The sequence below is a fragment of the Pseudorca crassidens genome, chromosome 1, assembly GCF_039906515.1.
Source record: "Pseudorca crassidens isolate mPseCra1 chromosome 1, mPseCra1.hap1, whole genome shotgun sequence".
Classification (NCBI taxonomy): domain Eukaryota; kingdom Metazoa; phylum Chordata; class Mammalia; order Artiodactyla; family Delphinidae; genus Pseudorca; species Pseudorca crassidens.
In genome coordinates this window covers 31,736,940-31,760,234 of record NC_090296.1, presented here as the reverse complement: position 1 = coordinate 31,760,234, position 23,295 = coordinate 31,736,940, and the positions used below count along the sequence as shown (strand labels likewise).

At 36.0% G+C, this 23,295-nt stretch overlaps 1 protein-coding gene across 6 annotated transcripts in view; it reads left to right on the top strand.

The window, feature by feature from the left end:
- PCNX1 (pecanex 1) overlaps positions 1-23,295 on the top strand; it is a 171,087-nt gene that overhangs the window by 118,306 nt on the left and 29,486 nt on the right. For all 6 annotated transcript variants that reach the window (XR_010942113.1, XM_067731811.1, XM_067731819.1 and 3 more), the window contains 9 exons: positions 2,690-2,840; positions 4,726-4,867; positions 5,542-5,719; positions 8,276-8,384; positions 9,227-9,356; positions 12,327-12,385; positions 14,147-14,362; positions 19,754-20,007; positions 22,020-22,250. Coding sequence is in view for 5 of the 6 variants with exons in the window: in XM_067731811.1 (XP_067587912.1) it covers positions 2,690-2,840; positions 4,726-4,867; positions 5,542-5,719; positions 8,276-8,384; positions 9,227-9,356; positions 12,327-12,385; positions 14,147-14,362; positions 19,754-20,007; positions 22,020-22,250 (1,470 nt within the window). In the remaining variant the exon portion in view is untranslated. The remainder of the gene's footprint in view (positions 1-2,689; positions 2,841-4,725; positions 4,868-5,541; positions 5,720-8,275; positions 8,385-9,226; positions 9,357-12,326; positions 12,386-14,146; positions 14,363-19,753; positions 20,008-22,019; positions 22,251-23,295) is intronic.

The following is a 23,295-nucleotide window of genomic DNA, read 5'->3' as shown; positions in this document are numbered from 1 at the left end:
GATTTGATTGTAGTGTTGGTCCATAATGCCGAAATATATGACTTTTTGTTTGGTTTTAACAACAAATACTTATTTTCTCATGGTTTCTCATGGGTCGTGACTCTGGGAGTGGCTTAGCCAGATGATCCCAGCTCAGCATGTGTTATGATGCTGCAGTCATATGTGGCTGCAATCAGCTGAGGCTGTTAGCAGGCCTCACTTTCTTGCTGACTGTTGGCCAGAGAGCTTAGTTCTTCTCCGTGTGGTCCTCACCAGGGGCTGCCTGAATATCCTCACAAAATGGCAGCCTGTTTCCCCCAGAGCCAGTGATCCTAGAGAGAGAAAGCCCAAGACCGAAGGCCCAGTCTTTTATAACTGATGCTGGATGTGGCATACATACCACCACTTCTTCCGTATCCATTGGTCATACAGGGCAACCCTGCTGCAATGTGGGGGGGAATACAAGCAGGCATAAACACCAGGAACCGTGCTGGACTGACACCGTATGCCCTCTGGCCTCCGTGATTCACATCCTTCTAAACCCCCCAAAGTCTCATTCCACTACAACTGGAAGTCCAGAACGTCGTCCTCTAAATCAGGCCCGGGTGTGGGCGATGCTTGGTCCTGCAGTACAGTGCCGCGCATCTGCAGGCCACGCGGTTACCTTCCTCGGGGCTCTTCATTCTCTTGTGCAGACCTGTATTTCTACATGGTGTCAATTTGATTATGATGCACCTCCATGTAGTTTTCTTCATGTTTTTGTGTCTGGGGTACATTGCATCTGTGGTCTAGTTTTCATCAGATTTAGAAAATTTTGGTCATTATTACTGTAAATGTTTTTTCCCTTTTCCTTTTGCTGTCCCTCCACCCACCCCCACTCATGGACTCCAGTTACATGTATATTTGGCCTCTTGAATTTGTCCCACAGTTCACTGATGCTTTGTTCATTTTAAATTCTTTCCCCCCCACCACCACATGTTTAATTTTGAACGTTTTCTATTGCTATTGCTTTGTTGTTAAGTTCACTAATCTTTTCTTCTGTAATATGTAATCTGCAGTTAATCCCATCCAGTGTATTTTTTGTCTCAGAACTAACAAGTTTCATCTTTAGAAGTTGGATTTTAGGTCTTTTTTTATATCTCTCATGCCTCTATTCACTTTTTTGAACAAATGGAATTCACTTCTAACTCTCTTAATGTTCTTGTCTCATAATTCTAATTTCTCTGTCACTTATGGGTTGGTTTTGATTAATTGATATTTTTCCCCGTGGGTCATAGTTTCCTGATTCTTTGCATGCATGGTAATTTTTGATTGGATGTCACGCATTATAAGGTTGGCCTTTTGTGTATTGGATGTTTTTGTATTCCTAGAAATACTCTTGAACTTTGTTTTTTGGCACTATTAAGTTACTTGTTAACAGTTTGATCCCCTCAGATCTAACTTTTAAGATTGGTTAATTGAGACTAGGGCTGTTTAGTTTAGGGCTAATATTCCCCCTACTGAGGCAACATGCTTTGGAATACTCTGACCAGTGCCCTGTGAATGTTGAGTTTTTCCAACCTGGCTTGTGAGAACAGGCACTATTCCTAGCCCTGTGTGAGTGCCGGATACTCTTCTCTCTAATCCCTTGGCGAGGTTCCTTCCCTTTGCATATGTAGTTCTCTCCCACACACATGTGCTGATTCCCTTGAATATTCGAGGGAGACTCCGCAGATCTTCTAAGTTCTCTCTCCATGCAGTTTTCTCTTTGGAGCACTGTCTGCTCTGGTGAGCTCTGGTGAACACTAGCTGCTTTGCTGTCTCCAGGCTTTTAGTTCTATCTCCTCAACTCAGGAGGTACCAGGCTTCATGTGGATTCCCCTCCCTTCACTGCAACTTGGAAAGTATCTAAGGGCAGTAAGCTGGGGCAGTCCTGACACTTACCTCATCCGTTTTCTTTCTCTCAGTGTTTACTGATTATTTCCTTATGTCTAGTATATTGCAAACCATTGGTTCATATATTTTATTCTATTTTGATTCATGTGGAATAGGGTAAATCTCTATTATTCCATTTGGCCAGAAGCAAAGGTTATATTATTTAAATTTAACATTTTTGCCTGTTTTCTTCTCTTCCAATTTGAACCATTAACTCCTGAGTACCTCACAAGCTGAGTGAGGTCCAGTGGGTCTTCAGGGGTCCGATGGAAACCTCTTTAGTTTCTAAACGTATGACTTTTAATTTGAATACTTGAAGTGATGGTACTTGGTTTTTGTGAATTTAGTCATACATAAGAACTCTCTTCCAAACCATGTGAAGCCACAAAAAAAACTTTTTCCTCATTCTATTTTGCTCTTCACGCAAACTTAACAGTTTTATTTAGCTCATGTCCTTTATCTCTACTAGCTAAAACAATTGAATACATTGCTCTGCAAGTCACATAGAACATTCTTAGGGAAGCAAGCAATATACCTCAGGCCACACTCTAATTACATTGACAGTGTGAGACACCAAGGAAAGTAGTTAACACATTTTAAAATATCTGTAATACGTGAACAGTCACTACCTTTTATGGCTGATTTAATCAGAAAATTACATAATATAGAAATGTTAACTGCAGACAGATGTTTAGTTCTTAGATTCTATAGTTGACTAAATTGAACTGACAAATTAGAAGTTCTCCTTTGGGTCTCAGAATCACTTTTCATGTCCTCAACTTTATCCTCCTTTTAGCCTGCGCTCAAGTATGTGTTGTATGCGCTTGTCGGCTTCGTGGGTTTTGTAACCCATTACGTGCTGCCTCAAGTTAGGAAGCAGCTACCGTGGCACTGCTTCTCTCACCCTCTGCTCAAGACGGTGGAGTATAATCAGTATGAAGTTCGAAGTAAGTATTTCATTAACACTTTTCCTTTCAATACTATGGATTTTTTTCTTTTACTTTGTTGACAGGTGACTGTTAAGTAACTATCATCAAGTAACACATCGGCTTGTGTTTCTTAGGTTTGACACTAATGAATCAGACCTTTTGCTTTCATTTCAGTTGAAGTATAAATGTCAGTGCTAAAATGCCAACTTACCACAGAATAAACCTTGCTCTTTCCTCCTCTAAGTTTTTCTTCACAGACCTCTCATTGATTAATCCTTCAGTGTATGTCTGTGACTTCTCTTTCCAGTCCCTACCTTTACCCTCAATCTTCCTTGCAATATGCAGGCAACTCAATCCTCTTTAAGACTTCTATTTGATATATTTTTAACTCAAAGCATAAAGGGAATAGAAAGGTCTTCGTTCCTGTTTCCACCAGTGACACTATGTCCTACCAGAGAGGGTTATAAAGAGTTGATCAAGAGAAAAGAGGTGAAAAACATTTGTAATTGTTATTATTCATTCAGATTTGGGATAAAGTATAAAATGACTAAAAAGAGGTAGAAGGCCAGTCCATTTGGCAAGCTTTTTACTTGTCGCTTTAAACCCTGACTTTTCTGTTACAAGTAATCAGTCTGGTTCATTGGTTCCATGACCTATAATATACTTGCTCATTTTAGGGATATAATAAAAGTTAATACCTGTGTCATCATTATTATATACCAGTGATTAAACAAGCCAATGTTTTTTCCTCAGACTTTCTCTTTAGTTAATGAGTTACTATGGAGAGTAAATTTCTCAACTGTTTGGAGATGAATTAACTTCTTTAGAGAACTCTGAAGCTTTTGAAAGATTTCTATACCAAACTTGACTTTGCAGTATCAAAGCGTATTTCCTGGGCCTTTTAGCAGAATTGCTTAAGTCATCATGGTACTGTAATCTTGATCACTATTTTGATCCTGGGGAGATAATTAAATATCAATGTGTAGATTGTAGTGAAATGACATAAAACTATAAAAATCTGTACTGGCCTATTCTTACCATAAGGAAAATAACTCAGAATGATATATTTTTGATAGTTAATGATTAATTGCTTTCATATATAAATGTTAGCAGGTGTATCTGGTTTGTTTTGAAGAACAGTTTTCATTAAAGTAAATCATTGATCATGTTGTTTGTTTTTTATCTTAACAAAACATTTAGTCTAAATTTTTATAAATTTTGAATCAACATAACATTTTTCACTTATTGAGAGTATTAGGCATTAGCAAAGTTGACTGTAGTAGCTAGCTATAAAGAAAAATCTGATTCATTAGAGAACTTCCTAGAGGTGGTTGACATTATTTTCAGATAGCTGGAGGACCGTATTTTAAATCTTTCAGCTTATCCTAGACACTTTCCCCAATGACATTAAATATTAAAGTATTGGGAAAATATTACTGGCAATGAAAATGACACTTATGAAGTGTGTGAATGCAAAACATATACTTTCATATCTGTTCTGAGATGTATGTCTTATAAGATGTATGTGTATGTAAGGATTTTAAAAACAGATAATTTAATAGATCATTTATTTCTTTTTGGGGAAAGGGGCAGTCTAATAATCTTCACTAATCTTTTCTCCAAAAGTTATAGGCATAAATAAGAAAAAGTTATGGTTAAAAACTGAGATTTCAAGAATAAAAGTTTAAAATGAAATTCAGTTCATCTAAATTTAACATCTAAGTTGGAAAGTTGCATGTGTCTCAGAATTCATAAAACTGACTATTGATTGACATACTGGATTACTTACATTATTTATAGTACAGCTGAATTTGAGTGGTAAGATTTTCCTTTCTTATCACATTACCAGACTATTTTATGCATTAGATGACATGGTTTTCTTGACTTAATATTGCCTTGTTAGACGCAGCTACTGTGATGTGGTTTGAGAAACTTCATGTGTGGCTTCTTTTTGTGGAGAAGAATATCATCTATCCATTGATTGTTCTCAATGAACTTAGTAGCAGTGCAGAGACAATTGCTAGTCCAAAAAAACTGGATACAGAGTAAGTACAGTACTCCTCTTATCTAAGTTTGACTGTTGGGGTCTGTCATAGCAATGTCTTAAGTTACTGATCTAGTAACAAGTAATCATTGAGTGTCTCTTTGGTGCAAAGTACTGTGTGAAAAATTCAAGTGAAATTTTGTCTTTGACTTCCCTTTTCTGAACATCTGTTTCTGCTCTTGGCATATTACTACTCCAGACATCTCATTGTAAACTAACATTTTATGAGATGACATTTATTAAATAAGGTTAATTTTAATATTAGATGGTAAGTTTTGGAGATGATTACTTTTGTGTACTGTGTGAATCAGACCATTTAGGTGCTCACTTGCCTATACAATCATCCTGTAGGCCTACCCACTACACTAGGTACATGTTGTTGGGTAAGCATTAATATGTTTTGTATGTGCTAAATGCTGTTAATGTTTAAGCAATAGAAGTACTGAGAAACTGGAGAACCAAATGTCAGAATTGCAATAGTGTTACTTATTTTTTAAACATGATTATTTATATAAAGGATAAGAATTATGATACATATGCTTAAAAAGGAATATTTAGAAGTTCAAATTTGATATATATATTCTAAGTTTAGTAAATGAAATGGTGATTTTTCTGAAGTTTGTAGATTAACGTTTTCAGTCATCAGTTGATGAATGTGCTTTCTTTATATTGTAGATTAGGTGCTTTAATGATCACCATTGCTGGTCTGAAGCTGCTACGGTCCTCTTTCAGCAGCCCTACATATCAGTATGTCACAGTCATCTTTACTGTGCTCTTTTTCAAAATTGACTATGAAGCTTTTTCAGAGACCATGCTGTTGGATCTGTTCTTCATGTCCATACTCTTCAACAAGGTAATTTATCACTGAAGGAAATATCCTTATCTGTAAAAAGTGTCTCCCTAAGTAATATGCCATTTAGTGAGGATTACGCTTGCTTTCAATTTGCTTCGTTATCTTTTAAGTAGTATCTTTCTTCAGTCAACCAGTTATTTAGGATTAGAATCCCTAAACAATGCCAGTCACTGTCATCCATAGAAGATATATTTCTTGCTGTGGCTAGGAAGGTAAGATTAAATTATATGGAAACATTAGAGGAACTCTAATAAGTATATAAATATATGGGTTCTTCCAAAAGGGGGTGTGGTTTTGAATAATTTTAGAAACAAACATGGTAATAATTGAACCAAACTGTAGGCTGCTTCATAGATGGAGGGAGGAAATAACCTGATACTGAATGAAGATGGTGGAGACTGAGGGCAGTGAGGCCATGTGGGAGCAGTGAGATGCTAGTTTATTTGCAGAATATACTGACGTTTACAGAATGCTCCTAAAATTTGTTATCACCCATGGGATAGTTGCCTGTAGTCTTTTTACAAACGAGATGGTAAAGCCTGCATCTTCTGCCTCCAAGAAGCTTCTTACTGAGCCACACTGCCTTTCTAAGTGAAATAGGTTGTGTAGTCAGATTATTTGAAATTAAATAGTTTAGATTTCATGTTAACACTGACCACATACAAAGGACTTTGACATATATTATCCCATTTGATAGGTGACAGAGAGCTGAAGCATATGAGCAGCTACAAAACACAATGAAATCCCAGTTTTAGGAAAGTTAGCCTGGTCAGCCACATTTGGGATGAATTGGGGAAGAGAGAACCTAAAGGTATGGAGAACAGCTTAAGAGATTGTGACAGTAATTTAGATGTGATAGAGGTCTGGCCTAGGATGGGGACAGTAAAAATGAAAACCGTTAATCTGAACAAGCTTTTAGAAATAGTTTCTAAATATTGTACTAAATGTTATGCTAAATAGCTTCTCAATATCACAATATTATATTTGTTCAATCACTAATTTGTATGCATTTTTATCATTTATTTCCTCTTCTAGTGAGCATGATTAATCAAAGGAGGGAGCCAGAAAGTTAATCAGAGAATTGTCTGTATAAAAAAAGCATGTGATTTCTCACAAATTTAATATTTAGATTGGAAATTGTATTGAATCTTATACCGGTTGGAAAAAAGTGAAAGTTGCAGTAAAATATAAACTAAACAGTCCTTGAAATAGTCACTACACTTAACTCGCATTAGTTTGGATTTTCTTAATACTTTCATTTGTTAAGCAAATTGTTTTTGAGAGTGTACCATGTTCCAGAACTATTCTAGATGCTTAGGCTACGTTAGTTAACAAAACAGAGAAAGCTCTGCCCGCAAGGAGTTTGCATTTTATATGGTTACTTCATAGAACTTAACAGTGATAATAAGCAAGTAATATTCAAGGGATCTCTTTAGATATATTTATTTTAAGATATCATTGTAAGGTGTACCACCAACTTAATAATATTTCAAGAAAAAATTGCTCTGAATGTATACAAAGCTATTTTCACCCACTAACTACTTAAACATGTAATTACATATCATTTTTCTTTAATATTACAATCAAAATTTGAGTACAGTCTGTTTACCATTTAGAAACAGAAGAGTGTTCTGAGTCACTGTTTTTAAGCAGTTGCGATGGTATCTGACAGTATACATGATGCTTTTACTTCCTGTCATCCTGATCCCATTAGTACCGAGGGTTGCCAGCATCATTTTGAGTCATGGCAAAGCGTGCAGGGATTCATCTGCATTTTCTGATTGGTTGAAGTTGTGATTTCTTTTTTAAATTGGAAATTAAACAAGTTCATTTGTAAATCAGCTAAATAATTTACATGTGAGGTGTTCGGTGCCTGAATCATGGCACTGAATTAGTCAGAACCTCTTGCTTTTAAGATTCTGTGATCTGTTCTGAGAGTGGGGCCTTGCACTGCCTAGCATGCAGAGGCAATTTTGGGCACAATAGTTCTGTTTCAGTGTTGAAGAAATGTTCAACAACAAAACAGATCCTAATTGAAATAAGATTAAAATGTATATTATGCTTCCATTGGCAATAACAATTCTGATTATGAACAGATGCCTAATACACACTAGTAAATTCTTAGGAAACAGACAGTGACAACTGAATTACAACTTTATCCCCTGCCTGGCTGCTTTCAAATTCCTTTTGACATTGCATTTAAAACTTACTCATTTTACAAAGCACTAAAATTTGAGGGAAATGCCAGAATAAAAAAAATATATATATATATATATATTTTTTTTTTTGGTTTTGCTTGTTAGTAGTAATAGAACCAATAGACAGCATAGAATTTTTAAACTGATAAAACACAAATCCGTATGTCAGTTAACTGTCTTTACTTAAAAACACATTCAGTGTTTTGGCAGTGATATTTCTTTTCCTTTGATGCAAATGGCAAATAATTTCCATGCTATTTCCCTATTTGGAAGAAAATCATTTTAGAAGTTTTTCATTTTCTAATTTAAAAATCTGACGGTAAGCTTTTTACTGATTGTTTTTGTTTTCCTCCTACAGCTTTGGGAACTCCTTTACAAATTGCAGTTTGTATACACTTACATTGCTCCATGGCAAATTACATGGGGTTCTGCTTTCCATGCTTTCGCTCAGCCGTTTGCAGTGCCCCGTATCCTTCTAATAAAAGTTGATAAGAAAGGGCAGTCATATCCTTGATGAGAATGTTGGTTTGTAGGCATAACCTTTCACAGGCATAGAATATAGGTTACCATGTGATAAATTATCAAAAATTCACAGTCTTTTGAGCCCACACCTATACCAATTTTGATTGTTTAATTTGTATTAACTTCTGTGGCCCACAGATCATCTGAACATGAGAAAAGTATTAAGGTTTTATAATTAAGTAATGCTGATTAAAAATTTCATGTTTATATATGTGAGTATTAAAGTCCAGGAATTTTCAATATATACAAAATGTGTTTAGAAATATTTATAAATGAATGAGCATTCAAAACATTTTCCATATTGATATGATTGTAATTAAGCTTACGTTCAAAATTTTCTATTCTCATCCTTTCTTAAAGGTACTTTCTAAGTAAACATAAAGGTTAGTGACCTTGTAGATGTTGATATGCAGACTTTTGTATCTTTAAATTTTAGTTTTTATCTTCTGGAAAATTAAAACCATCTCTACCCAAGAGTGATACATGGAATTTTACCAGACACATGTTAGCAAATATTTATTTGGGTCCCTTCAGAGCATCATGCCAGGCTGTACTTTCCTGGCTGTGTCTTTCTGCTTCTACCCCTTATACTGTCCAGTGACACCTTCTTCTGTATTCCTCTGATGAACCTCATTTTTCTAATTGCTGTAATTGCAATGTGTTTGTGAGGTGTGTGTGTGTGTGTGTGTGTGTGTGTGTGTGTGTGTGTGTGTGCCGTGCGCGCAGGTGCGTGAACGTGCGTGCACAATCAGATGAATGTTAAGGTCCTTAACCAGTTTTCCCATAGATTCAGCCATGTTGTTTGTTCAGGCTGCCGTATCAGCCTTCTTTTCTACTCCACTGAACCCCTTCCTGGGAAGTGCAATATTCATCACTTCATATGTTCGACCTGTGAAATTCTGGGAGAGAGACTATAAGTGAGTAAAGAACAACACTTGAAAGCCAGTTTTTATCTTTTTTACTAGGAAAAACTATTGACAGCATTGTTATAAATTATTCATGGTTAACATTTTTTCTATTGAAATATTTAAAATTTTATATTCTTAAAGTTTCAAAATTATATAAAATTGGAAGAGTCAGAGGATACTCTATTTTCTCTACCTTTTTTTCTATTTATAAGATTTTTAAAACATAGTCCTAGTTAAATATATTCATTTTTCTGTCTTTTTTCTTTTAATGTTATTTCTTAGAATTGTTCCACATTAATAATACTTTGAAACTTTATGCTATACACTGTTACATCATTATAACAGTCATAAGTAGTTATCTCACAGTTTTCTAAGAAGTAGCTATTTTTAGAGCTAAACTTTTTATAGGTTATTTGTAGTTTTTCATGAGGATAGGTTTTTAAATAACCATCTTTGTACATAAAGTATTTTCTTCATTTAAGCTTAATTCCTTAGGTTAGCTGTTTAATATGATGCCTAGTAACTATCCTTGTATGTAATCTCCAAATTTTTTTCTAATTTAAGAAAATATCTAAAGGGGAATTACTGAATCATGGAGCCTAAACATTTTAAAGGCTTATAAATGTATTAACATGTTGATTCAGAAAGAGCTTGTACTAATTTATAATTCTACTGGCCAGCTCCACGACTGCCTTTCTCTCTACACGTTCACACGTAGGTACATATAATAGGTGAAAATGGTAATCTTTAACAATGAACTGGCTTATGGATGTGAAACTTTTGCTCTGGTCTTTTACCTAAAATCACACATAGTATTTCTCTTTTTGGTGAATTTTAGTGTTATTTATACCCTTTTTTTCTTCTGGACCAACTTAAACTTAGTCCAGAATAACATCTTTTTTTTTTTGCGGTACGCGGGCCTCTCACTGTTGTGGCCTTTCCCGTTGCGGAGCACAGGCTCCGGACGCGCAGGCTCAGCGGCCATGCCTCACGAGCCCAGCCTCTCTGCGGCATGTTGGATCTTCTCGGACCGGGGCACGAACCCGTGTCCCCTGCATTGGCAGGTAGACTCTCAACCACTGTGCCACCAGGGAAGCCCCAGAATAACATCTTTGTCAGCAGTTCTTAAACTTTTTGATCTCAGAACCCCTTTACATACAATCTTAAAAATTATTGACGTCTCCAAAGAGATTTTGTTGATAGGGGTTTTATCTACTACATAGTTATTTACTATAATAAATACTGTACAATATTTATTGTATTATAAGTCAAAACTCATTTTATATTATAAATGAATTAATATAAAAATAACAACAATAAGCCTATTACATGTTAATATAAATAACATTTTTCTAATGAAGAATAACTGTATTTACCATTCCACCAAAAAAATCCGAAGACTGTCATTGTTTTTGTAGTTTTGTAAATCTCTTTCATGTCTGACTTAATAAAAGACAGCTGAATTCTCTTATCTGCTTCTGCATTCAGTCTCTTGTTGCATTGTGTTGTTCTGGTTGAAGTATATAAAGTAAATCTGGCCTCACACAGACATACAGTTTGAAAAGAAAGAAGTATTTTAATAGCCTTTTTAGACAATTGTGGATATTCTTGGATCCTCCGACAAATGGTAGTTTCTTAAAGGTTAGTGGCAATGTGGAATCTAAAGCCATATCAGTGAATTTTTGACTGTATTACATCAGAATTCACTGATATGTCTTATAGTTTGAATGGGTCTTTTACCCATGCATACACTTATATTGATACATCTTTATCTACTGTTTGGAAAATACCTGCTCAGTGAGTAATGTAGATCTTCCAAATTTTGACCCATTTCACGGTACAATATTAAAAAATATATGTATTCATATCACCGCCAATCTCAAAAAAGTGTTGAAGTATTGGGAAGCTATCAAGCGCATGGTGGTAGATGCAAGTTTTCTGAAATTCTAATTTTTGCTTGAAAACTTGAATTTTTATTATTGGCAACAGGTATCTTTATCAGTTATTTTTCTTGAAATGTCAGACTTACTTTCTTCACTTGAGAAGTGTCTGTCAAATACTCAAGTCTGAATAGTCATAGTTTATTCAAGTGAAAATGGTGTTCCATGGAAAAAAAAGCAGCTACTGCTACTTACATTTCAAGCAGTTGCACAAATGCTTTCCCTCCAGTTAATCGTCCTGCTTCGGAATGCAGCAGAAGGGCTTTATGTGTATTTTGCCACACACAATATTAAAAAGACCTGTACTGAGGGGCTGCATTTTAACAAAAGTATTATTTTTATTGCTTCGTTAAGGACATTTTTAAGGGAAACTTGAATTTTTATTTATTGTTTTTTCTTGTGCGTGGGTAGCAGTGAAAAATAGTACAGTTTGGTGCCACTGCCTTGATTGATGTTAAAGCACCGGCAGTCTTACCCACCGTTGCTTTTGCACCGTCAGTGCAGTTGTCAACACAGTGAAAAAAAGCGAATAACAGTTCAGTACTATTATGAAAATAGTTTTGATTTGGAAAACTCCCTGCAAGATCTGAAGTGTCTTGCTTCAGGTCCTGTGGACCACATTTTGGGAACCACTGTTCTAAAGAACACTGTACCTCTGGACATTAATAACCTTCCCCTTATAAGGAATGTTTCATGCACTGTATATTTTTAGGAACTGTATACAGTATGCATTTTTTCATCCTGATCAAAAATTTTTTTACATTAAACTCAGTGTCTTTCTATACACCGTTCGGTGAAACATCAGTTAAGAAAAAACTTGTCTTTATGTATAATGGAGGTGGAAGAGTAAAAAATAAATCCTTACCCCTAAAATTGTTCTATCAAAGAGCTTTATTAATATGTTATGCATAGATTTTTCTCATTTTTATAAAGCGATAATATTTATTTCATCTTTATTGTATAGTTTTCTCCCTTTTAATTGTTAGACTTTTTTAATATAAAAAAGCTTACTAAAGATGTTTCATTTTGCCTTTTTTAGCACAAAACGAGTGGATCATTCAAATACCAGATTGGCTTCCCAGCTTGATAGAAATCCAGGTAATAGCCCTATTTGTGAGTAAAGAAGCAAGTCTAAGGAATTCGTTATATACGTAGTTCACTCCCGACTTATTGGGAATCCTCTATGGAATCCAAAGGGCATTTCTGAAAAACTAAATATCCTTCGCTTTATTTTGTTTTACTTTAGCAAAGTATATGTGAATTAGAATATCTAAAATTTATACACCCATCTTTTATAAAATGCATTTTAAGAATGCTGATAAGAATAAAAAATTCCATTGAAAGATTGTTCTTACATAGGTTAAAAAAGTAGAGCACAGTGAAAGTAAAACTGATGAGGTGTATTGAAGAGTATGCAGTCTGAACTTATTATGTTTGCTTCCCTGCTTCGCCAAATGGTTAGATAAGTGTTAATTTCATTAAGTTTATTACATACGGAGATGTCATCTAGAGGAGCCAAATAGCCACTCAAGATAAGGCTTCAGTGGGTGACATTTTGGTGGTGTTACCATTATCTAAAGTTTGGTTCTTAGTTTTGTCCTTTGGGAAACATCTTTTTGTCGGCCCACCTATTAGTAATCTGGCACAGAGAGGGTGAATCTCACTGCCCCACCCATAAAAGATTAATGTATCAACCAGAATATCAGTGTATTAATTTACTAAAGAAATATGGCTCCCGATACACTGGAAGATTTGTATTCATTTAACTCGCAGATTACTTCAAATGCTCTGCTTGAGAAACTAAATTATAGTAATCAGATTGATTCATAATTATAAATTTGATTAAGGAGGACTAGTTATTTGATATTAATGACTGTCATTATCATGTTCTGGTAGATATAACAGCCATCTCAGCTCTGGCATGTCCTTGTAGGGGGCTTGGAATTATGCTGCTGAAGATGCCTATCACAAAGACCATGTCCTGAATTAACATGCACACTTCTGTAATGGGCAGACAGCATTAGCTACAACTGTTTTATTGAAGCTTGAGCCTAGGGTTTCCCTTTTATTTTATTGTTTAGTTAGGCTGAGTTTAAAGTAATTATTAAGTTTAGTATGTTTTGCCATTCTTCAATTCTGTGCTTTGGGCACCCATTTACAGATTATTGCTTTGGATGGGTTACTTCTAAAGATGGTTTTCTAATTTATTGGGTGATGTTTTATCCTAATTTTTTTTCTTAAAGGATGACTAAAATTTGTAGGTGGTTCTTTACTGCTGTTTCTGTGTATACAGTTTATTTCTGTTTAGCTAATATTAGGCATCTCAGTGTACAGAGTTTTTTTGACCAACTTCTCTTTGTTTTGGACTATCTCATTTGTTCAAATCTTGTATTACTTAACCCACTTCCTTTACCAGTATGTCTTTTTGTTCTAGTTTTGAATTTCTTTTATCTTTTTCATTTCTCTTGCATGGTTTTAATTATAAGGCGTAGTTAATTGAACAGTGATAGAAAATTTTGATCATGGACTGTTAAAGAGGTAGAAAAGACCTTAGATTTCACCTAATCCAATTCCCACATTTTATGGATGGGGACCAGAGACTCAGAGAGGTTACGTTACGTCTAACTCATTTGAAAATTTTTTTCCCATTATCCCATATTTCATTTTTATATAGAAATTCTAAGGGTATCTGTATTATAAGGGTACAGGGTACCCTTGTAAGGGTATATTATCTTCCTTGTCAAAGAACTATAGATACAACCCTAACTGGAAATTAGTTTTAATACTTTTAACAATCTTGTTTGTTGTTATAAAGGGTACTTAAGGTAAAGTTAACATTTTTTTAATCCCTTCTTATAGGATCAGATGACAACAATCTGAATTCCATCTTTTATGAACATTTAACCAGATCCCTACAACACAGTCTTTGTGGTGATTTGCACCTAGGACGGTGGGGAAACTACAGTACAGGGGACTGTTTCATTCTTGCCTCTGACTACCTCAATGCGTTAGTACACCTTATAGAGATAGGCAATGGGCTGGTCACCTTCCAGCTGCGGGGACTTGAATTCAGAGGTAAGACATTCACCTTTCATTTCTATAACGTACTCCTGTGACATCTAAGTTTGATGTGTCTACATCTCAAATCAAAAGTTATGAAAGTAGGTCCTTAGTATTTGGAATTCTGGAATGAGAAAAGCTGCTAAAGAGTAGTTATTAGTTTTTTTCCAAATTTCACATTCAGAGAAGAATCATTTTTGCAGTATGCTCTGTATGTAAAGGTAGTATCAATAGTGTATAACAGACTTGTTTTTTCCTGGTAAGAGTGAATTTCTGTTGTTCCCTGCTTGCCCTCTTGCTAGTCTTTTATCGTGATCAGCTGCACATGCTCGTTAGATGGCTGGCAGCATAGAATGCTGTGAGGCAGAGGTTAGCTAACCAAGTTACTTTCATATAACTGCCATGCCTTTGTCCTCAACAATTTTTTTAAATTGAGGTGAAATTCACATAACATCAAATTAACAATTTTAAAGTGAACAAATTAGTGACATTTAGTACATTCACCATCTTGTGCAACCACCACCTCTGTCTAGTTCCAAAGCGTTTTCATCACCCCAAATAAAACCTCACACCCATTAAGCAGTTACTCCCTATTCCCCCACCAGCCTTCAACAATTTTGTATACTGACAAATGAAGCTGTTTCTACACAGAAAATCATGCATTCAGAAACATACCAGCTTGATGTTATCCACTTCTGTAAGTTGAATGTCTTGTAAGCAGGAATAGAAACTTGTCTTATAGGAATTGAAGGAGTCCTATTAATGCATGTGTTTCCAATCTAGGCAACATTTGGACTTGAGAGTTTTTAGAGAAAGCATCCAAGCAGTGTTTTGGTCTATTCTAAGAAGTACCTTAGGTGTTTTTAACCTGAAATAGGAAATAAGAAAGCATTTGTCTAAATAGAGGATCAAATTAGACCTGTACCCTATAGCTTTATTTTTACCCTGGTGTTGAATCAGAAAGTTTGCACCTTTGTTACATAATATCTTTGTTAATGGAGCAAGTGCTTTTCTAAAGTTACTCCATTCATTGGAAATAAGATTTTACTTGTGTAAAACTCAAGGTAGTAAATGTTAATGTTTGTTATTTATTTGTAATTTATTTGTAACCCATTTGCTCTCTCTTCTTTACAATCTCCTATTCTTGTCTTATGGTTTGTTTCTGACTCTCTGTCAGAAGCCCAGGACCTTAATTCCATCTCTTCTAGGGTCTTAACCCAGTGCTGTTCAAATTTAATCCATCTGTCCTCATCCAAAAGCCAGCACCCCCTTACCACTACACATACCACTGCTATAACTTCACCTTCTTTTTAAATTGTTGGCACCTGAAGATTTCATCTTTGCTTTTTGATTTTAATTTAACTTTCTTTTTTAACAGGTATTTGTGGGGAGGTTATTTTATCCAGAATTTCTATGTGTGAATTGGAAGGGGGTCCTTCTTATCTGCTCATTTCACCGTATTGATCAGAAATTGTCCAAATCAAAAATGGATCCAAATTTTCACTCTCCCCACTTTACTCTCTGGTACCAAATAGATTCAAGTAAAATTTTGGATAAATCCTTTGCCATCCAAACTCTCACTCTTTGTCAAACAAAACTCAAATCAATTTGAGAACACAGTACCCCCTTACTTTCTGAACTCATGCTGAATTTCAATAGCAGGCCGTACCTGTAATTCTTCATTCAGCCATCGTGATTTTTTTTTTTAAAGGCAAATTCAGTTATGTCCTTTCCATTCCATGCTTTAAATTTTCAGTGGCTTTCCATTGCATTTAAAATAGAATTCAAATTCCTTAACACATCCTGTGGACAGCTGTGAGATCTGGCCTCTGTCAGTTTTTCCACCTTACTTTGTAGCACCCTCCTCGTCCACTGTAGCCACACTGGCCTTCCTTCAGTGTCCTAGCTGTGCTAAATTCTTTACTAAGGCCTCCTTATCGCCCTTCCCTTTGCCCAGAAAGTACCAAACGTCTCCCCTCTTCCTGCCAATCTTCCACCTCTAATTCCTTAATTATCTTTAAGAATTAGCTTAACTGTCACTTTCTCAGAGAAGCTTTAGTCTCTAACCACCTGTCCCACATGATTATCTCTCATATTACCCTGTTTTTACCTCCTTAGCACTTAGCAGAGTTCTAATTTTATATTTATTTATTTGTTTAAAGTTTATTTCTTCTCTAGCCCAGGGGTTGGCAGACATTTTCTGTGAAGAGCCAAGATAGTTAATAGTGCAGCCTTTTGGAGCCATACACATTCTCTGTTGCATGTTCTTCTTTGATTTTTCTTTTAAACAACCCTTTAAAAATATCAAAACCACTCTTAGCTTGGATTTGGCCCAGGGCTGTATTTTGTAAACCTTTGCTGTAGATTATAAACTCCTCAAGGGCAGGAGTCCTGTCTGCTTCACTTATTGTATATCCAGGACCTATCACAGCAGCTAGCATATGATAAAGATCATTTTGTAGACTGGTTAAGTAATCTAAGTAACAGTCTTTTCTCCTTCCTCTTCATTGCAGAACTTTGATGAGGAATGATTATATTCTTGCTCAAATGCTGTTGTGATCTTTGGTTAATTTCTTTCCTTCACAGTGGTAGTCCCTGTTCCATCTACCGCCTGCTCCTCAAAATATTAATTAAGAGTGTTGTCAGGCAGTATTTTGCCAGGCAGATATTTGGATCTGCTGAGCATTTTGATGTGTTTTCTGATGTATACTCCATTAAGCCAATTTAATTCCTTTGATTTTATTGTCTCTCATAGTGGATGCTAAGTTTTAAGTGACATTTAACTAAAATTTCTTGATCAGTTTTTTATAGATCTTGGTTAAATACCTTCATAGTTTTCATTTCCATTTTCATTTTACTGATATTCTCAAGATTCTTTTCCATGTAAATTTTATGTCAGATATTTGAGTTATCAATCATGTTTTTTGTCTATCAGAATTTCCTGGTTACAGCTTCTACCAAGTTTGTAAATGTTACTTCTATATATTTTTAAAGGTTACTTCTACCAAGTGTGGTGTTTCAGGTCAAACTTTATAGGTCAAACATTTTTATTCTGTTTGGATTCCTTTCAGTTTTTACTCAAATTAATTTTAACGTGTCTGGTTTTCATAATTGTTAGTTTTATTAATTTTTACCAGTTATATTCACTATGAAGTGACTGAAGGATCTAGCTAATCCAGGAAACAATTAGTAATGGTTTCTCTAGAATCCCTTTCCAAATCTCAAAATTCTTTTTTCAGTTATTAATATTCCTGTGCTTATTGTTGACTTCATTTTCTAAGCAAAATGTATTACTGGGTATGTTGGGGTAGAAAATATTCTTGGGGTTTGTATGTCAGAGTGAAAACACCCCACATTAATTCAGTTATTCTGTTTGTTCTGCTCCTGTGAACAAGGACCTCATTCTGTCTCTTGTGAGAAAATGTCAAACCTCTGAATTCACTCCTGCCTGTTCTCTTCTCTGTATACTACTACCAGAGTCATCTGCACAAAATACAGCTCTCGTTATGTTATTTCCTTTACTTTAAAAACCTTTGACAGACTTTGCAGAAGGATGACAAAATGAATAAAATAAAGTAAAAACATATAAAACCTAAGGAATAGACCCAACTTCATGCCACAGTTTAAAAAACCCAGCCTCAGATAGTTTCTTCTAGAAATTGAATAATTCTTCTGCCCTCTCTAATCTATTCTAGCAAATGGATAAGGAAGGAAAATATCTCAAGGCTCTCTTGTACAAAACCAATGTAATACTGATGTCAAAATATGACTGAACTGGCTAAAAAAGTAACTATAGTTTAATTCGTTTATGACTATAGATACAAAAATCCTCGGAGCCCAGAGTAAGGAGGAACCAGCAGTACTTTTTTTTTTTTTTTTAGTACTTTTATTTTTAAGTATCCCTCACCAATTCAGCTGTTTTTCATTCTTTAAATTAATTATTAAAAGCAAATTGGTTAAATTTCATTTTCATTATTGGTTTCAAAAGTACTTTATAAAATTACATAACATCCTTATTCTGGAAAAGGTGTATATGTGTATCTGTAGTCAGTATCCTGTGTAATGGTCAGCCACAGCATGCATTCCTGTTTATGTCAAGTTCAAGACAAAGTTTTTTCACCACTATGTAACACTATTTTGGAAGGGCTTGTCAACATAATTAAACAAGAAATGAAATAATAAAATTGTTGAAGGCTCTAGAGTTCTCGACAGTACAGCTCATTAGCTTGGCCAAGCTTACCTCTCAGTCTTATCGTTCATCATACCACCATCACCACCACCACCACCACCACCATCACCAACCGGGGCTAAATTTCATGGCATTTTTTCCTCTCAAAGTGGTGTTTTAAGTATGGATGTTGTATATATCCTCTTTAAAAGAAAAAAATTATTGTGAAGTCCCACTTACTTTTATTATAATGTAACTTTAATATGTGCCTTTATAAAATTAGCTATAGTCACTCTATAGTCCTATAAGGAATTTACAAATTAAATGGAAGCAAGACCACAGAACGAAATAAAAATTAACATGAATGTGATGGATGGTATGTTGTTGGCATAGATGGCTGTGTATCTAATTCTGTATTTAATCTGATTTTCTATTTTTATTTCAATAACACTAACGCAGAGAATGCCTATTAGATAAGTATCATCTATAAAAGAATGTAATTTCCAAGAATTGTTTGCTAGTACAGAACAATCAGACCTGGTACCTAATTGAAACTTAGCAGATAAGCCTTATCAGCAGATAAGCCTCAAGTGCCAATAATGTAACCTTATCCACTTATTGTTGGAATTGGCAACAGAGAAGAATTGTAATTATATATTTAATATTAAACTATAGTGAACCATTACAAGTTGTATAGCCAAGTGAGTAGGATGTATATATACTATTTCTGCTTGCAGCATGGACACAGTGCTGGTGAGAATACAGCCCAGATTCTTTTGAGTTCTGCATGTCTGTCTGTATCGTGTGCCCTGGGATGATTCAGTTTTCTTTCCACTCCTCCAGTTTTGAGTTAACTCAGACCTTCGTGAGACACACATTGACTCATTTGGTCTTCATTTGATATGAATGCAGTTGTAAACCCAAATTTGAAAAATTTGGGAATCAATGAATCAAAATTCAGGTTGCTTTATTGCACAAATTCTCAGAACCTTGGATGTGCTAGTGCACGTTACGATTCTGCAGACGATGAGTATATACTACGCCTCTTTCCTGGAGCATGCCGCAGTTTGTCAATGGGCAGTCTAAGGCAGATCGATCGCATCCTCTCAATTGCTATAAATAAAATGTCTTTTTTCTAAGTTTCTTATGTCTTTGAAGCATTCATTTTTCCACCTCATGTTTTTTTCACCTCATGTTTCTTTCCCCTTTGTCGTAAGTGCTTTCTCTCTCTCTCTAAGGTACTTACTGTCAACAACGGGAAGTGGAGGCCATTACTGAAGGTGTTGAGGAAGATGAAGGATTTTGCTGTTGTGAACCTGGCCATATTCCTCATGTGCTTTCATTTAATGCTGCATTTAGCCAGCGCTGGCTGGCTTGGGAAGTGATAGTCACCAAGTATATTTTGGAGGGTTATAGCATCACTGACAATAGTGCTGCTTCTATGCTTCAAGTCTTTGATCTTCGGAAAGTACTCACCACTTACTATGTCAAGGTAAGGATATGTGCCTACTTAGATCTGGTATCAGAGGCTCTTGGAAAAGACACACGTATACGCACACGTGCGCACACACATGCACGTTTGTTTTTTTAACTTGTGCTTTGCTTCTAAGTAGTGATTTAAATTCTGTAGTATCCAGTACAGTCAGTAAATTATACCTGTGAAGGTCTTGCTATTTCCTTCTTTAGTGAAACTTATTACATTTGTTCATTAATATTAATAGCTACCATCTGTAGTGCATATCTTTTAGGCACTGCGTTAAGGAATACACACACGCATGTATATATATGATATGTATATCTTACCTAATTCTCTAAAGGAATATTACGTCCCTGTTTTACATATAAACAAGTTAAGGATCAAAAGTTAACTTCGCCGAAGTCCTCTAACTAGCAAGTGGAGTTGGGGATTTAAAACACAGGCTTGTCTGATTCCTGAGTCCTTGCTATTAACCACTGCTTTGCACTGCTTTCAACAAACTGAATGAAAGTATTGCAAGCTTTGGGAGGTCTCCAAAAACACCCTCACATTTGACACCAGTTGCAATTTCAGGGTTCCCAAGACCCTGAAACCACAATCAGGTTCAATAATTTGCTAGAAGGACTCACAGAACTCAGCAAAGCCATTATACTCATGGTTAGAATTTATTACTGTGGAAGGATACAGGTTAAAATCTGCCAAGGGAAGAGGCACATAGGGCAGGGTCTAGAGACACTAAGGCCTGAACTTCCAGTTGTCCTCTCCCAATGGAGTTGCGTAGACAATGTTTATTTCTCCCAGTAACGATGTGAAAGAATACCTACAGAGTGTTGCCAGCCACGGAAGCTCGCCTGAGCCTCAGTGTACAGAGTTTGTCTTGACACACAGTCATTTAGACTTGTTTGACCATCCACATGGCCAGCCTTAGTCTCCAGATCCTCTAGAGCTCATGGTTCTAAGCCTCCAGGTAAATAAAGACTCTTACCAGGCAGGACAGTGCATGGGATTAGAGGTTACCTCCCAGAACCCAGGTGCAAAGGCCAAACCTCTCTTTGGGCAAGATTAGTTCTTTACTGCACAGGTATTCTGTTTTTGCTAAAGATTTTACAGAAGTACAGCATGGTTATGACTGGGGGTTTACAGGCTAAGCCAACATTTTCAAGAGGAAAAACGTATGCTAAATCTTAATGATTCATGTGTTATTACCTCTATGTACCACCTTATTTGTGCTGATTGGGTTGAAGCCTGAGTCCTCTGTTGAATGTTTGGTTAAACCCAACCTCAGGAAGCTAAAGAAATTGACTTTGCAACTTTTTTTTTTTTTTTTGCGGTACGGGGGCCTCTCACTGTTGTGGCCTCTCCCATTGCGGAGCACAGGCTCCGGACGCACAGGCTCAGCAGCCATGGCTCACGGGCCTAGCCGTTCCGCGGCATGTGGGATCTTCCGGGACCGGGGCACGAACCCGTGTCCCCTGCATCGGCAGGCAGACTCTCAACCACTGCGCCACCAGGGAAGCCCTACAACATTTTTTAACATGTGTGCATTTGTGTGTGGAATTTCCTCTCTCTAAAGATGTATATTTCTATTGCTTTATTTATTAGTTATATTTTTATAACTTGACCTAGGATCACAAGATGGTTTAATAGCTTTCTATGAGAATTTTCTCAAAATAAGTACACCACAATAAAGGTTTTTCATCTCCCTTAAAAGATCCTAAATTCAGTAGACAGAATTGTTTTTAGAATATCCTAAAATCAGTGGACTGGAGTTGTTTTGAAGTTGCCTTCTTGAATTTATGGTTGTGATTTTAAAAGTATTAATTTTTTTTTAGCCAGGAAGGCCTGAGATGTATTACTGTAGCATTCTCAAAATAGTATACTTACAGTATTGAGTTGGAATATACATTTTTGATTCCTACTATCGTATAAACAGTTGGAATTAATTTACTGAGGACTTGCAGTTAATTCAGATTGTGGTTTAGCCTGAGGTTTTTTTTTGTTTTTTTTTTTTATCTTTTCCTCATTAGGGTATCATTTATTATGTTACAACCTCTTCTAAACTGGAGGAGTGGCTAGCTAATGAGACGATGCAGGAAGGGCTACGTCTGTGTGCAGATCGAAATTACGTTGATGTGGACCCAACGTTTAATCCAAACATTGATGAAGACTATGACCATCGACTTGCAGGCATATCCAGGGAGAGTTTCTGTGTGATTTACCTCAACTGGATAGAGTATTGCTCTTCCCGAAGAGCAAAGGTAGAGTTTATTTCGTTTATAACTCTTTGAATCTGTTTTTCCAAAGATGGAAAGAATACCTCTGTTTGTTATCATGAGGTTGGTTTTTCTAGACTTTCCTCTTTCTAACTATCTGGGTAAGAGAACCTGTCTATTCATTATGATTGGGCCAAACCAACTGCCAAAACAGGTTAGAGTAAGCGACCTTTCTCATCCTTTCATCTGCAGTGTCATAATCTCACTGTCCAAATAGCAACCCCTCCACCCTGTGCAGGTACGTACATATACACAGATTTAGGTTGTAGATTACGTGCAGCACTTTCTTAAAGACTGCGTTTTGGCGCATCCCCAGCCCCAAGCCCCCAGACACACACAGCAGACTTAAGGATAAGTTAATATCTTTGTCCCAAATCCACAGTCTAATCCAGTGCTAATAGAATTTTCTGCAATGATTGAAACATTCTGTGTTGTTCCAATATGGTAATTACTAACCCACCACATATGGTAGATTATGAGACACTTGAAATGTAGCCAGTATGACTAAGGAAATGAATTTTTAAATTTAATTTTAATTGATTTAAATTTAAATCAATTAAATTTAGGCTAGTGGCTACCATACTGGACAATGTTCATCTAGACTACTGACTTTAAAATGTTAACATGGGTAAAAATGATACAGGAATGTGTAAAAATGCAGATTCATGGGCCTTGCCTGCGATATTCTTATTCTGTAGGTCTAGGCTGGGGACCCAAGATCTGTGTCATGCTGGGTGATTATAATGCAAGGGGTCCGTAATCCGCACTCCAGGATAACTTGTCTTATCCTAAAGGGAAGCTGAGTTGCAGACTTCAGCAACTACGGCTTTCCTCCTAGGTCCCATGGCTCTTGTGGCAGTGTTGCTCCCCTGGTTAGACCCCAGGGACCGTAACCACAGTACCAAGGCAGAGAGCGAAGTCTTGTGTAGTTGAACCACCAGCATCCTATGTACAGGATTACTCTGTACCGTGGAGCATAGTGAACCACTTTGACAACCAGTGCCTTTATCATGGTCGGGGCTGTACACAC